Source organism: Musca vetustissima, unplaced genomic scaffold (assembly GCF_032173495.1).
Source record: "Musca vetustissima isolate MV318-11 ecotype Yass unplaced genomic scaffold, APGP_CSIRO_Mvet_v1 utg31723, whole genome shotgun sequence".
NCBI classification, from domain to species: Eukaryota; Metazoa; Arthropoda; class Insecta; order Diptera; family Muscidae; genus Musca; species Musca vetustissima.
The window spans coordinates 104,821-121,517 of record NW_026876442.1 but is presented as its reverse complement, the minus strand read 5'-3'; the positions used below and the strand labels follow the sequence as shown (position 1 = coordinate 121,517).

Here is a 16,697-nt window from a genome sequence, read left to right as displayed (position 1 = left end):
AATTGGTACAAAGTACGGTTCACTTAGACCTTCTCGTTCATTGACCGAATTTAGTGACCTGTACCGATGAACGATTGAGCTAAAAATAAACTATGGAACTAGATGAATGTCCTAGTTGCTTTTGTGGAGCGAACCGCTTCAGGAACGAGATTGTCCAACTCTAAGTTATGGTCCCCATATAAGTCCAGCACCGTTTATGGTGCGTTTTTATCCGAATCTCAAATCGAAGTGGTTGTAATTTTTTTCCAGAAACCAGAGTTCTGCCGAACTTATAGATGTTTTCCATGTTTAGAATCAACAAGTCTTCTTCTAGACTTCATTATTATTCTTATTAGTAGAACCAAATAAATTAATTGTAAACGTGGTTTATTAGAAACATATAAACAGGGAATTTTTCCGATTATTTTTCCTCCCTTTTCATCACATTAAAAATCTGGCAAGCTTTATGCTGGTAAACCACCAGTTTATAGACATAACCTAAACCACACAAGAGCGGAGGATGAGAGCATAATTATTACCGAATAACCAAAGAAATTGAGTGTCACTTTTCTTCTCGCAGAAAAAAAATAGACAACAAATGGTGGCGAGATTTTCTTGTTTTTAATATTGTTAAGACTTTTTGTTTACAAAATAATTTAATTTTTCAAATTTTTTAACATAGATATTCTTTTCACAAAAAATATTGCATTGAAATCCTTTACATTTTATTTCACATATCCTTTTTACGGTTATGCATTAACACTTTTTTACGCACACACACAGACACATTCCAAAAGGCGTTTCTCTATTCACAAAATATTGATATTTTTTGGCAAAGGAGGAGACTAATATTTTTTCATTGCCGTCATCAAGAACACAAACACTTGTTTTCTTCGAAAAAAATCAAAATTTTAATTCTCTAACGGCTTATAGTTTTCAACCACTTTTACACAATATTCAATTTTACAATTTATTTTATAATAAAAATTACTTTTTTATTAAAAAATATATAAATTTTCTTGTATTCTTTAGTACCGCCGTGAATTCGTGTATATTTTTTATTCTTCTTATTCTTAGTTAGGTTCGATTATATTTGCGCATGTTTTTCTACTGAAACCAGAAATTGATTTTCCCTTCATATTTGGCTAGAAGAATTTTGTCGCTGCTGTCGTCGTCCACTCTGTGTCATCACTCTCTGTTTATTTATTTAATTGTAGTTCTCTGCTCTTTCGCTCTCTCAATTCCTCTCTGTTGCTCATTTTTAAGGTGGTTTATTATTATTATCATCATCATCTGTCAAAACGGTAAGTGAGATTTGTGTCGTATTGTTGTTTTGGGGATGATGACATTCAAATGGCGTAATTGTAACACACACACACAAGCACTCATACGTTTTCATGTATGATAGAAAGGGGTGTGTGGATAAAGTCTGAATAAAAGCTTCTATAAGAGTCACCCTGTGTCGTGTGTCTTTGCTAAAGAGAAACGGCTATACTACAGCATTGCTAGCAGCAGAAAAATGGTTTAGGAAAATTAGAGGACATTTTTCGCAATAAAAAATAATTTTTAAAGTTTTTTGTAGAAGCTATTTCCTCAGTCTATTCGTGTTTAACATTAAAAAAAAAATCTACTCCCATTTATAGGAAAGTGGTACATGGTAACGACGATGGAGTGTACCGCAACAAAACAACAAGTGTTAGAAAGGGTGATGTTGCAAGGGACATGCTGCAACAGCTGGATGAGTTGGGAGTTGAGTATCTGAATAAAGTCCTTAACTTCTCGATAGCCACCCACATCGTTTCCACAGACAGGAAAACTCACGTTGAGATCAGCAGAGTAGTCGTGGAGAATAAGAGAAATAAATAGTTAAAACATCTGAAGTCGCAAAATTAGAATCATTGTGAATAAACTTTGGACTACGATCAAGTCGATCTCGAACCCTGGAAAGAATAATGATAATAGATGACTGATCCGAAGAGATGCTGGTTATTTTAACAAATATTTTTTCGAATATTCCCAGATGAGATTTCTTCCCGCCGAAAAGTTTCAAGTGTCATCCGGAGCACTAAATTGTTTAAAGTGTTGGGTCCGGATGAAATATGCTGGAACTGCTTATCAAAATTTTGTCACCATTAGTGAAGACTCTTGAGGCATTACTCCTCCCTAACGTTCCACTTTCGGATCACCAACATGCATTTCGTAAGAAACAACATCGTCTCAACCCATATAAATCGAGGACTAAACCACAGCAGGTCGTTGCAAAGAATGAAAATATTCGGCACGAAATCTTCGGGCACATTGTTTACCACATGGACTACGGAGATGAAAATGCAGCACAAGGATACCTTGTTAACATCTTATAAAGCCAAAGGTCGGACTTCGGCCAACATTGCGAATACTAGTGCTACGCAGTTGAGAAGTACTTAGGCATTGCGGAACTCTGCCCTGAAAACACCGACAGTCGAGCAGGATGCTTGTGAAGGTGTCTAGCCACTGTCCTGAGTATTTGACCAGAGTGGTTACTGCCACTGTCCTGTGTGGACTGATGAGTATGGAATGCTCGTGATGCCATTCGGGTTTTGTTTGTGCCTTTTGGTTTACTAATCCCGGATCATAGACCGAAAATAGCAGGGTTACCATTTCCGAACTTTGTAGTCTTATGGAATAATCGTTGAGTGGGGATGGGAGAGTGGCATCGAGAGGTGTTCGCTTTGCATCTGTTCTTCATCCTCTTTAAATGGTTTTTACATTTTAGAGAGCCTGCAGCTTGAGTGGGGATGGGAGAGTGGCATCGAGAGGTGTTCGCTTTGCATATGTTCTTCATCCTCTTTAAATGGTTATTACATTTTAGAGAGACTTCAGCTATCTGTTCAAATGCTAGTAGTATTGGCTACCGAAGCGTGACCGAAACAACTTTTACGAATGCGTACAGAGGCCATTATCGAACTACCTGGCTTGTAGAACAATAGTCTGAGGGTGACCAGTCTCAAACTGTTTGAAGTTCTACTGGTAATAGAATCGGTTATAAACCTGGCCGAAAGTTTCGGTAGCTGTAACGGGTGTCAAAGGCCTAGGGGCCCGGATCTAGCTTGACACTTGGTGTTGGTCGTTCGAGGAGCATCGTGCTGAAGTTGTTTTATATCCAAATCGTGGATAGAGTTTCGGCTTGGTCCGGAGTTGCATTAAAACCGGGTGTCTGGCCCATAAAAAAGCAGACATTTTAAATGGGCTCCCCTTATCGAAGAAGGTGATTATGTCGAAATAAGTTCAAAGCAACTATTCCGCACTAGGAACGGTCAGTACTAGTTCTTTAGTTCACCTAACCCAATCCACCCGTTGATCTACCTACGCACGATTGAACTAAAAAGAAATTACGGAACATAATGAAAGAACTAGTTCCTTTTGCGAAGCGAACAGAAAAATATCGAACCGGCTCAGAAACGAAGTTATCCAATTCTATACAGTATGTATTGTATTGCTAGAAGACATATATGTCTTTAATTCCCAAAATTCCTATAGGTCTTCTTTCTATGCAAAAAAGAAGATTGTCTGAAAGTCTACTATAGCCAGTGAACCTCCTGTAGATCTTCAATAGCCAGAAGATCACTTTGCGCCTTCTTTAGACATATGTAGGCCCTCACTATGTTCTCCTCTAGCAAGCCTTCTATAGTCAGAAGACTACCTCTAGGTCTTCTTTAGCCCGAAGACGTCCTGTTACACGTCCTGCATATCCGCAGTGTTGAGTAGAGTTGAATATAGTCAGTTCCTCTCAACTTTGACTACTGGTTTTTATCCCAAACAATGTGAATAATGTTTACGCCAAACGCATTACGTCCGCATTGTGTTTGTCTTCGCCATGCTTAAAAGCCGGTTCACATTGCACACTAATTACATGCAATGCAACTCTGCATCATTCATCACAGCGTTACCATTTCACACATCATTCTCTTGTACTAATTATAACGGTATTTACGAAAATTATTAAACGAAAAGTATTTCCAATAAGAAAACAGGAGGGGACACAGTTAAGAATACTCCATTGGCAAATGCTAAAAAATTTTGATTTGTATGTTGTTGTTAAAAACTTATTTTCTCTTAAGAAAATTCTACAGTATTTTTAATGTAAAACGGCTGCAAGCAAAACGGAATCCGCAATAGCTTGGCAATGAGTATACAAGATGAAAGTTTTCCCTATGATGATGATTTGGAGATGTCACGAACATCGGGACAGCCTATGATATTTCCACATCATAAGCCACGTCTTATTAAGGTAAATAGTCGTGATTTAGAAGAAGATGATGATGACGATGAGATGGGAGAGGAGGGCAATGCGGAAATATCGACAGTGTCATCACCTGGCCACAACACACGAAATAATGATTCGACGCAATCATCCAATGATGGTCCCCCAGAATCGGAGACAAGTGGTAAAACCAATGCCAGTGAGACACAAGGTAGGTGTGAGGGCAGTGTGAAGATGGTTTTCTTTATTGAATTTGTGGGTTGTTTTTTTTTCTCCTCTAGCCTCGGAACCAAAGAAAACCGAATTTATACGCAATCCCCAAAGTAAATCGGTCTCGTATCAGGATATACACTCGGAATATACCAAACGTCGTTATAAACATGTTGAGAGCAAGGTGGGTCAATACATCGCCAATATTAAGGCCCAAGATGAAAAACGACGTTCGGGTAAGTTTCAACGGCATCGTTCCATGCCGGAGACATTAAGTGGTCCAAAATCTGTTGAATCGGCCGCAGATGGTATACGCAATGTGCCACAAAAACGTGGTATTCTCCGACACAGTACCAATGATTTGGATGATATACGTGATCATGAATCCGCCATCAGTGATCATGATACAGAAAATTTCGATAATATTACCGGAACGACAACCACCTCCACTTCATCGAGTCGTGATATAATACAAGATGCTGGCATCTATTTGGATAAACAAACCTATGAACAGCTGTTAAGTGATCGGGAGCGTGGTGAATATCTCCAATCAATGATGGATGAAAAGAAAGCCGAAATATGGCGCTTAAAACAAAATTTGGATACGATGCGTATTGAGTATACGATGTGTAAGGATAAACTGAAACAATTGAATCAAACGCAAAGAATGTCATTGGGTGGTGGTGGTACTGGGGGTTTGGGAGGACCATATGGTTTAAATTCCATAACCAATGTTAGCCGTAACTCATTGCAGTGTTTGTTGTCACAGCAGCAGGAATTTCATGATAAGGCAACGCAAACGGAAAATTTGCTGACGCCTTCGCCCGTGCCACCTTTAATGTTGGCCAATCGCACAGAAATGTTTGATACCCCTCTCACACCGGATTCCAATAACAATTCATGTGATCACAATGCAATTGGGGTGATGGCCCCTGCCCACTTGAAGGTTCCCAAAAATATTGCCACCATACAACCGCTATCGTTGAATTTTAGTAATCTTCTGGAGCAGGATAATAGTCGGGATTGTAGTATTAATAATACCATGGGTAAGTAGCCAGGTCTATCTTCAATTTTTTTCAATTTTTCCAAGACCTAAAAGGCGTGGATTTTTTAAAGAATATTTTTGAAAAACCATATCACAGCTAAAAGGCGTGGATTTTTTAAAGAATATTTTTTCAGGGTCTACCAAAGGCGTGGATTTTTTAAAGAATATTTTTCAGAGTCTACCAAAGGCGTGGATTTGTTAAAGAATATTTTTTCATGGTCCACCACAGGCGTGGATTTTTTAAAGAATATTTTCTTCAGGGTCTACTAAAGGCGTGGATTTTTAAAGAATATTTTTTCAGGGTCTACCAAAGGCGTGGATTTTTTAAAGACTATTTTTTCAGGGTCTACCAAAGGCGTGGATTTTTTAAAGAATATTTTTTCAGGGTCTACCAAAGGCGTGGATTTTTTAAAAAATATTTTTTCAGGGTCTACCAAAGGCGTGGATTTTTAAAGAATATATTTTCAGGCTCTACCAAAGGCGTGGATTTTTTAACGAATATTTTTTCAGGGTCTACCAAAGCGTGGATTTTTTAAAGAATATTTTTTCAGGGTCTACCAAAGGCGTGGATTTTTTAAAGAATATTTTTTCAGGGTCTACCAAAGGCGTGGATTTTTTAAAGAATATTTTTCAGGGTCTACCAAAGGCGTGGATTTTTTAAAGAATATTTTTTCAGGGTCTACCAAAAGCGTGGATTTTTTAAAGAATATTTTTTCAGGGTCTACCAAAGGCTTGGATTTTTTAAAGAATATTTTTTCAGGGTCTACCAAAGGCGTGGATTTTTTAAGGATTTTTTTTTCAGGGTCTACCAAAGGCGTGGATTTTTTAAAGAATATTTTTTCAGGGTCTACCAAACACGAGAATTTTTTATATTATAATTTTTCAAGTAGCCAACACAAGGCGTGGATTTTTAAAGAATATTTTTTCAGGGTCTACCAAACAGGAGAATTTTTTATATTATAATTTTTCAAGTAGCCAACACAAGGCGTGGATTTTTAAAGAATATTTTTTTCAAAGACCCAATATCTTTATCTACTAACTAATTTTCTTTCATCTCTTCTTCTTTTCCAGGTTTCCTACGTCAACGGTCCAACTCCATGGCAAATCGCCAGAAATCCACACCCCTAGCGATGGCTTTAAATTCCTCCAAAAATATGGGCTCCGCCAATAAAAGTTTTATACCCAACTCGGAGGCTGGTATTGATATTGAAGTCATTGAATCATCGCCGCGCAAACAAAGACAAAGTCGCCGTGAAGAATTTATTTATTTTGAAAATCGTTCGCAACGCAACACCTCCGCCCGTGGTGGTCATAATTTAGCTGAAGCTGAAACCACTTGCTCTCCGGCTGGCCTTACCACAACAATGATTGTCAATACCAGTAGCGGGACGGATAGTGTTCTAGCTGCGGGTCGTAAATCCACACATAATCGTCGTAGTTTGGGTACGCGTATGATGCGTCTTTTTGGCGCCTGCACCAAATGTGATGATCCAAATCGATCGATGGACACAACGTTGGATCAATCACAACATCAATCGTATTCACAAATTCCCCTTTTGGAAAAAAGTCGTACAAATCGTCGTCCAAATTTACGTTGAGCTGTTCTGTTTTTTTCTCCTTTCCATTTTTTTTTTGGTGTATTGAAGTTTCTTTAACTTTTCTTTAAAGGAAAAGTTTGGTAAACTTTGTGATTTGGTTTCTGTTATTTATTTGATTTTGCCCATAACAACAAAAATGCTACTTGTTCCATATTTGTTGGACATTAGTTCCATTTATTAGTTTTCTTGTTCTAATATATTTATTTAAATTTATCGTTTGATTATATATTATTTTTCCTATCTGTGTATTTACGTTGCTAATATTTATTTTGTTCGTATGCACAACTTTATTTATTTAAATATATATTTTTTTCATTATTTATTTATTATTTTTTCTGTTTCTTTTCTTTGATTTATATATTAAACAATTTAAGTTTCTTTATATAAATGTGATTTTATTCTTGGGATAATGGGTTTTCAGAATATCATATATTGGTATTCTAGATATGAAGAAGGTTTTTCCATTTTCTATATAAGGGGGAGAAGATCATTACAATAAGACAATTTTTTAGAAAACGGTGAAGTGGCCTAGACCAGATTTTGGGAAAGAATTGTTTTTTGTGAAAATATTCTGATAATAGGCAAGAAGAGCAATTAACTATTCAACCCGATATTCTGATAAGGTACCAATCAAAATATCTCTGACAATGAAATCCAGCTTTTGGCAACGAAAATTAAGAATAGCCCTATGCATATTTATGTAAATTCTGATTAGCAGGACTCCTACATTATGAACAGGGTCGAATTCTATCGGGACCTCCCCAAAGCAACGAGAACTGTCAGTACGGTTAGTAAGGTGAATTCTAATGTGGATTCAAATTCCTGACTCATAAAAATTTCTATGTAAACGCGATAAAATATCATTATTCCAGCGACTCGGTAGAAAAAAATGTTGGTAGAAAATATGACTACATATGTCCCATATCAACTTAAAGGGCGAACTTCCTGCGAAAACGTCAAAGTATTTGGTTTAACCTTTCAGAGAGTTTATCTAGGATTTTTTTTTTTTTTTTTTGTAAAATTACCCAAGTCGCCTGCTTAGTAGAGCTGAATCTTCCAAATTATAACGGAAACCTCTACACATATGGAAAAAATGTGATAGCAAATATGACATCGCAATCCTTATAGAAGAAGATTGCTTAGAAGCTGCCTAGCGACTCAATAAAAACCTGTGAGCGAAGCAGTAAAGTCGGACGGGGACGACCATATGATACTCTACACAAATTCCACGAAAATATAACTTTCTGTGTCTACATCCTGAGCTTGGGCAATATTTAGCGATATTTGCACCCTTCAGGCAGTCTAGAGGTCAACAAATACTACCAATATTCAGAACAGCCCTTCTAATTACTTGTCCAGATTCCCATCACCGTGGTTTGTGTTGTGATCGACTCAAAAAAAAAGAAACACAAAAAATTAAGTTTTCGGTCCACTTTATCCCAATATTATTATCTGATCATTATCGAAAATTATACCATATCTGGATCCTCATGGAAAATTTCAATGCGATCAGCGCTGTATTTTCGTCCTCCTGTAAATATTTAGGACCAATATTTCGCCGCGTTACAAACTTTTGGGGGTGAACAAAGCTATAATACCCTGACAAGGGTATAAAAATGTGAAAATAACAAAGCCATTTGTCCTTATCCAACTTATAAGCGCGAAGCCTACCGGACCTCGAGCCAACACCTAGGACAAGTGAAAGGTTTTTTTTTTAATCGTCCATACCAGAGATCCTGGTGATTGTTTGGACCTTTCGATTAAAAAGGAATTCCAAAAGTAATGACCGCCATGGAATACTAACCTAGCTGGCTCCAGAAAGAAAATTTGTTCCAATTTGAAAGACCATGTTTCGAAATGTTATCTTCCACATGATCTTGTTTTTGCAAAATAGTCAGGCTTAATCCCAGTTTGTTGTTTTTATAAAAAACAACTATTTATTAGTGGGGCATGTATGGCATTGTCCGCCGAGGGGTAAGGCAGGGAAGACTATAGTTTCGGATCTCGCCACTGATCCTCATCAGTTCCCTTAGTTTTTTGTTGGGATATTCTCCCCAGAAGCTATTAATAGATTCTTTACAAAAAACCTTTCAAACCCAAATGTCTCTTGTGACAAATCGAAGTTCTTACGTTACCAGCGATACGACCCCAATGAGAAGTTCGTTTCGTTGGCGCCTAACTTCGTGGTCAACAAGGCATTTACAGACAATTACAATACATTTCCCACTGCTATGTGTCGTCACTTTGTGACGAATGCACATAACGTTGTTGTTGGTATTGCTAGTTAAAGCAATAAACCAAACAGTATGACCGTGCCTCGTCTACAACTTCAGTAGTGTTGGCGGGTTATTTGGGATACCATTTGTATTTTGTTTTTGCAAAATAGTCAGGCTTAATCCCAGTTTGTTGTTTTTATAAAAAACAACTATTTATTAGTGGGGAATGTATGGCATTGTCCACCGATAAGGCAGGGAAGACTATAGTTTCGGATCTCGACACTGATCCTCATCAGTTCCCTTAGTTTTTTGTTGGGATATTCTCCCCAGAAGCTATTAATAGCTTCTTTACAAAAAACCTTTCAAACCCAAATGTCTCTTGTGACAAATCGAAGTTCTTACGTTACCAGCGAAACTGCAGCTCGATACGTCTGACTATTGCGGTGTCCGAGTATAGATGGTACAACTCGTGGTACGTTCGACGGCAATATTCAACGTCGGCGCAGATCGGCTCATAGATTTTTCGGAAAAATTTTCTCTCAAAAAATTCAAGAGCTGCCTCATCTGCTTGTGCAGTACCCATGCTTTTATTCCATATAACGACACGGCTGGTATCAGCGTCTTTTAGACTCTGAGTGAGTTTGGTCTGGCGAGAGGTGGCCTTGTTCCTAAATTGCTTACTCAGACCATAGTAGCATCTGTTGGTCAACACTATCCTTGTCTGAAGTCTGCGGGACGTCTTGCGCGTTGATACCTGTTACCGCTCGCAATGTTCGACCCATTATTTCGTTGTCATCGGCGCCCTTTATAACCCCCCAATAACGTCCTCCACGACATCTCAAGGACTTCTTTTGAAGCCTGGAGAATTGAAAGGATGAAAATACTCTGAAGAGCAACAAAAGGGCCACTACTACTACATATACTATATTGTATGGCTGCTATAACATCACATTCGATAGCCTCTAAAGTATCCGCGAATGCCATAGCTTGGCATGGTGTAGCCGCCTCAATTCATATTGGGCACGAATTGATGCAACGGTAAACTATATCTGCCCGGCATTTGGTATTCGTCCGCAAATCTAACCCCATCTTTACTTTGGACACAACCGATACAGGTCGCAGCCTGTTTGAACTTGGCATTAGTAGCAGAACCAGATAAAAGATTACATAGAAAATACACAGCAACAACAACTGTATGAACGACAACTCCCATAACATGCAGAACTTTGCAGAATCGAACCAAAGCAGAATGACTTACCTACCAAACAGAAGTTCCCTGATAATATATGAGATCCCAATGGGTGAATTGTGATAGTCATTCGTTGCTTATTTTAAATCAGCTGAAGAAAATGTATCTTTAAGAAGTTGTACAAACCGGCATACAGTTCTTCAATCCCATTACGAGGAAGTCAAAGCCATCAAGTGTAATGAGTAGCGATCATTAACGAATACCAACAGGTTAAACAGCGATAGTCATTCGTAACTGATCGATGTACAACGAATGCATATTCCTCCCAGACGAAGTTAATCATTCTTATTTTATTAATTAGTTTTGTATCTCTACAAAGTACCTTGTAAATGTTTAAATGACAAGCATTATATATTTTCCATAAGTACTTAAGTATAGGATGAAATTTCTTCCGCATTCTTCTGAACAAACAATATAAAAATACTCATAATAAAATTGACAACATCATAATTTAATTTAAGCTTTTTCTCCTTTATTTTCAATTAATACTATTTTATATATCCAATGTGTTAACACTTCTTCTCCGTAAGAAGTGTTTTTGTTATAAATTCCACAAACAATATTGTATATGTTAACAATAAATGACACACATTTCAAAATATTTTAATAGTTCTAAACAACATACATAATTAAGAATTTTTATTCAAAGATGCAGATATATGATTATGTTTATATATAAATATAAAATATATAGAGCTGGGAGGAGAGAAACACACATTTAATAAGGGAAGTGCGAAAAAATATATAATAACAATGTTACATTGGTTAAATAAAATACCATTTTAAATAATATAATAAATTGTTTTAAAGCCCGGAACAATGCTTATATTTCTTTGGGAGGAATGTCCATAATCCATTTAAAAATTTGGAAAAATTGTGATTAGTAGAGTGAAATTACTGATACTTTTTGCGATTAGAATCATCGTAGGTTGGTGGCAAATCCTGAAAATTAATATATATGTTATTAAAATATAGAACGTAGAAAATATAGAAATGTAGAAATACTTTTTATTCCAAATATATTTCTACTTACATCATAAGCTGGTGGTGGAGCATCTCCGCGTGAACCACTTGGTCGTTGATTTTCAGTTGTATTATAAGCACTGGCTAAGGCTTCAGCTTCCTTTGAATCTGAATAGTATAAAAAATAACAAATTAAATTAAAAATTTTTAATAAAATATTTAATATAAAATATATTAAAGACAAAACAAATATATAGCTTACATTCGATGATGGGAAGAGATTCAATACATATAGTTAATAAAATTTGCATGCGTAGTTTGGTTGCAATAAATTCTTAAGTTGTTAAAAATAATTCCAGGATGTTGGAAGAGAAAAAAATTATTGTGGATTTCACTACACTCTTTGAAGAAAATACGAAAATCGAAAATCGTTTATAAAGCAAATGGTAGAAGAATTGGTACAAACAGAAATCCCGTTGAGTGTGTGGGTGGTTGAGGATAATAATATGGATAATATTGATATTGATAGTAGTAGACAGTATTGCCTGGAAAAATTTGAATATGGAATTCATAAAAAGAAAATTATAAAACAAAATTGTTTAGAACCTAAAACGTCTATGCTCGGCTTTTGTTTTTTTCTTTTGTTTCTTGATTTATTTATTTTGTTTATTTCCAATTTGTTTTTCTTTGAAGATTACCTTGGATATTTGAAATCGTGTTGGTTTGTTGAATGTTGTTTTTTTTAGTAAATTAATAACCTGTTGAGGAAAACAAAACATAAAAAAAAATATTGAGGGGATATATAAAAGGTGGAAAGAAGAAAGATTTTAAAAAGAAATTATTTTTATTGAGTAGTGATATTAATTGGTTTTAGCACAAATGGAATCTGTGTTGTTCCCAGAAAGGGTGTGTCAGCGCCAGTTAATATTGCATTAAGTGAGAAAAATCGAAGAGGAAAATGGGAATTGTTATTTTTTTACAGGGAGTGAAAGAGTAGATCTTCGTTAGGTTCACTTTTTGTTTTTAATTGCAAATAAAATGTGTTAGGAATTTTTTATAGAATCGATCCTGATGCCTTCCTAAAGTTTATTGATCTCTAAAATGAAGCTTAATTATAATAAAATAAGCAAATAATGAATTGTGTAAGGGTGTGTGTCTAAGTGTAAAAAAACAAGAAAAACACAAAAAAATAAAAAAATTGCAACAAAAATCAAAACTTACGATAATTTGGTGCAGTGAAACCCATTGCCCCCGCTGGAGGACCTCCAGCTGCCGGAGGATACGGAGGATATCCACCACTACCACCACCATAGGGCTGTGGTGGATATGGTGGATAACCGCTATTTGGTGCATAATTAGGATAAGGTGGATATGGAGGAGGAGCAGCTCCTCCACCATTCGGTGCCGGGGGATACCCACCTCCATAACCGCCAGCAGCATGTGATGATGGTGCTGAAGATTGTTGTGTTTGATTCTGTTGACGTTGAGCTGGTTCATCATCGTCTGGTGGCAATGAAAATCCGTTCCATGATGGTGGCTCCTCACGTTGTTGCTGTTGTTGAGAGGAATTGTTTGAGACATTGTTTTGTTTTTGATGCTGTTGTTGCTGTGGCTGCTGTGGTGCCGAAAAACCACCCCAACCTTGATTATTACCCTGGGGATTTGGATTATAAGGCTGTGGTTGATTGGGATTGTAAGGATGTGATGGTGGAACAGAAGGATATAAATTCGGCTGAGATGATGGATCACCATATGGTGGAGCACTATAAGGTGGGGCATTACCACCATAACCCGGAGCGCCACCATAACCAGGGGCACCATAGCCAGGTGCGCCATAACCTGGGGCTCCACCATAACCCGGAGCCCCACCATAACCCGGTGCCCCTCCATATGGAGGAGCCGAACTACCCGGAGCACCATATGCTGGAGCTGTATAATATTCAAAAAAATTTAACAAAAATGTTTTCAAATTTAGAAAAAAAACACAATTTACACGCCAATTACAAAACAAAAGCCGAGTTAAGATATAAAATTTCAAAACAAAAATCTTCTTTATTTTACTTACGTCCTCCAATACCCGGATACGGTGGTGGATTATCACTTTGATATACCGTATTGGGTGCTGGTCCACTAAACGCCTCGTGCTGTGGCAACCAACCGTAGTAGCCTGGTGGTGGCTGATAGGCTGGTGGTGGTGCTTCATGCCAATTTCCGGATGGTGTATATGGTGGTGGATCATCACCTTGCAAACCACCACGATGATAATTGCTTTGAGCGGTTTTAGCTGCCCTCAACAGAGCCATACCATATTCTATGGCACCGCCGGATTTGAAGTAGAGTTTGAATTTAACTTCACCAACGAAGTTGCCATTTGGCTGGGCACGTACTTTGCCCTTGATGTAATTGGCACCGAATACCGGTTGTTCCAATTCAACCTAAAAGGAAAAGAGATAAAAATATTAGTAATGTGTCGGATAAGAGGATCGAACAATTTAAATTAGTATCGAATGGGCAAAATACTGGCATAGAGAGCATTAAAAATACTTTAATGTATTCTTACGAATCTCTGATGCTTCTTAAAAAAATATTCTTTAAAAAATTTGTACTCTAATGGACCCTGAATTTTTTTTTTCAAAAATATTTTTTAAGAAGTTCATGCTCTGATAGTTCATAAAATCCATTCAGAGTCTGTAGTCCTTTAAAAAGTATTTAAGAAATTTGGACTATAAAAATATTCAAGCACTGTTGGTCCATGAAAAACTAATTTTTAAGAATTTTTGATTCTGACTGAACTGGCCCTTAAAATAATTTTGAGAAAAATCATCTAAATACTAAAAAATTTCTACTCTGACGGCCCTTAATTTTTTTTTAGAAAAATCGGTCTCTCATTATTTGATGGTCCATTGGACTCTGATGGCACTAGAAGAAATATTACTTCAAAAAAAAAAAAAAAAAAAATCATGCATTCACCTATTCATTTTATTCATTTTAAGTCCTAATTCGAGTTGATTTTTTTTAATCCATCCCTTTATTTTTCCAGCTCCCATTCTAATTGAATATTTTTTGAAAAATTCAAACTCTGTGGTCCTTGAAAAATATTTTTTAATCCCAGTTTGGTTCGATATTAATTTTATGATTTTGATTTAAAAAAAATAAATTTGATTTATATTGAAAATATATATTTGAAATTATGTGATCTGAAGCTAGGGTCACATGTGTTCGCAGGGGAGCTGGAGCAGTTGGCCACTATTCTCTTGGGGCAGCATTCATTTATTGCAACGTATTACGAGTTGTCTATCTGGTCTGCAATGCTTAGCTCACGGTGGTCTTGAGCTAATTCTGAAAACCATGTTTCATGATGACCATTCTGCTATCGCCTACCAACAGGCGTTCAATGGAGGGTTGATAGCCGGGTCCCGATGCTGTTTACTGGCGGAATGTATACATTGACGATCTCTAGTTCACTACCTCCTGTTTGAATAGAAATGCCCATATTCTCAAGGTAATCGTCATGAGGCGGTAGCTGACATTACGATTTATAATGAAAGCCAGTCCTCTTCCATGCCTCCTCTGCCTATATTGTCTTATTATGACATAATTAACATGAGAATTGAAGTCTGACCTCGCCCATAAGTTTTGTCTCTTGGATGGCAGATATTATGATGTCGTTAACATACAGGAAGTTGAGGTGCTTAGAGTTGGAACAACAATCTCCTACAAATTGGGTTGTCCACTCCCTATGCGACCGCATGTTTGTGCAGCGTCTCATGTGACACCAGTTATTGCACCAGACAGATGTAGTATTTCTCCTGATAATTTCGTTGCAGACCGAGCAAGACCATATGATGGGTGTTGCATTGGCGTTGCTGGAGGATGGAAGTTGAGCAGCTGCAGGCGGAGAATTTGTGGGGGCATAGCAGCTCGCCACCAAGTTATTTGACCAGTCTCTGTGACTAGCCAATCCAGAGCAACGTCTTAGGTGACACCATCAGCTGTCGCTGAGTTGACAATCCTTGGCTGGGCGTTGCCCGGGTCGTTCCTGAGCGTAGATCCGATCGTCGTGGGAACGATTGGAGTTAAAAAATGTGGTTTGCAAACTTCGAGTTATGATTTTAGTTATTTTTTTTTAATTTCAAGTCTCATTCGAATGTTGAAAAACTCGCGATTGGAGTTTGGAAAAATGTGAAATTATATTCAAGATTGGTCTACTTTTTGGGAGGGAACCATATAACGAAATCTCCAAAATGTCTAGATTTTGAGAAACATTGTCAGTTTTTTAATAATATTCTTCACAATTTTCTTAAATAATATAAACTTTTCTATTCATTGAAAAAAAAATAATCTTTACAAATCATTAAATAATTGACGCTTTGCTAGTTATGAAAAAAATAGATCAATATGGTACACTATGTAGTCGATATGGTTAATACAAATGCCTGGACCTCAGTAAGTTGATGAGTATAAACAGACGTGGGAGCGGCACTATAATTTAAGTAGTTGATACTCATACAAAAATTTATATTAGAAGACCTAGTTCTGTCATATGTATGTACCTAATTAAAATTTATACCTATTCAAATAAGGCGTAAAACTGCATAGTAAACGTCATCATCATTACTTACATCATTCATGGCAATAAATGGAGCACTAAACGATTGCATTTCATCACCGGACTTCTTGCTATTGAAAATCATACGATGCGAAGTCAAGTAGATGCGTCCAGCCTTGGTACCCTTAAAGACTGAACTGTCTTGACCAGAAAATTCCATGGTAACATTATCGCTGTGGAGTAATATACTAAAGAAAAGGAAGACAAGAAACAACATTAGCCATCAACATCATATACGTTTGTTTGTATATGGAAGCAAATAATTCACACATCTGTTAAATTTTGTGATAAGACGTCATATATATTCCGTTCAGTGGGAAATTAATTTGTGTTTTCTCAAATTGCAATCTGTCGTCCATTGCAAATCTAATCTTGTTGAATTTCGTCATAATCTCGTACTCGGTGATTGTACTTACTATTCTCCCGCATGTATTAGTACGCCATTATTGGCGTGGGCTGTATTAACAGACATTTTCGTTAATTATTTTATTTTTTATCGAATTTTTAGTTGTTTTTTTCAACAATAATTGTTTGTTTTTCTACTTGGTATGACGGCTAAACAGAAAATAAACTTTTTCTCGAAAT

General features: G+C 36.8%; 2 protein-coding genes across 2 annotated transcripts; one reads left to right on the top strand and one right to left on the bottom strand.

Moving 5' to 3' along the window:
- Positions 1-4,144: 4,144 nt before the first annotated feature.
- Positions 4,145-7,075, top strand: LOC133321004 (protein swallow). Its single transcript, XM_061530110.1, has 3 exons — positions 4,145-4,433; positions 4,504-5,478; positions 6,549-7,075. Exons 1-3 carry the CDS (start codon positions 4,145-4,147, stop codon positions 7,073-7,075), a joined length of 1,791 nt encoding a protein of 596 aa, XP_061386094.1.
- Positions 7,076-11,434: 4,359 nt separating this feature from the next.
- LOC133321003 (WW domain-binding protein 2) lies at positions 11,435-16,618 on the bottom strand. Its single transcript, XM_061530109.1, has 6 exons — positions 16,529-16,618; positions 16,126-16,300; positions 13,569-13,938; positions 12,725-13,432; positions 11,574-11,671; positions 11,435-11,482 (listed from the first exon to the last, which is right to left on the bottom strand). The coding sequence occupies exons 1-6, from the start codon at positions 16,582-16,584 to the stop codon at positions 11,435-11,437; spliced, it is 1,455 nt and encodes a 484-aa protein (XP_061386093.1). The 5' UTR covers positions 16,585-16,618.
- Between the last annotated feature and the right edge of the window lie 79 nt (positions 16,619-16,697).

Coding starts and splice junctions, on each gene's coding strand:
- LOC133321004 (XM_061530110.1), top strand. CDS start 4,145: ATGAGTATACAAGATGAAAGTTTTCCCTATGATGATGATTTGGAGATG. Junction 4,434..4,503: donor CAATGCCAGTGAGACACAAG/GTAGGTGTGAGG, acceptor TTTCTCCTCTAG/CCTCGGAACCAAAGAAAACC. Junction 5,479..6,548: donor TAGTATTAATAATACCATGG/GTAAGTAGCCAG, acceptor CTTCTTTTCCAG/GTTTCCTACGTCAACGGTCC.
- LOC133321003 (XM_061530109.1), bottom strand. CDS start 16,584: ATGTCTGTTAATACAGCCCACGCCAATAATGGCGTACTAATACATGCG. Junction 13,939..16,125: donor CATTTATTGCCATGAATGAT/GTAAGTAATGAT, acceptor TTTTCCTTTTAG/GTTGAATTGGAACAACCGGT. Junction 11,672..12,724: donor TTTCACTGCACCAAATTATC/GTAAGTTTTGAT, acceptor TATACTATTCAG/ATTCAAAGGAAGCTGAAGCC.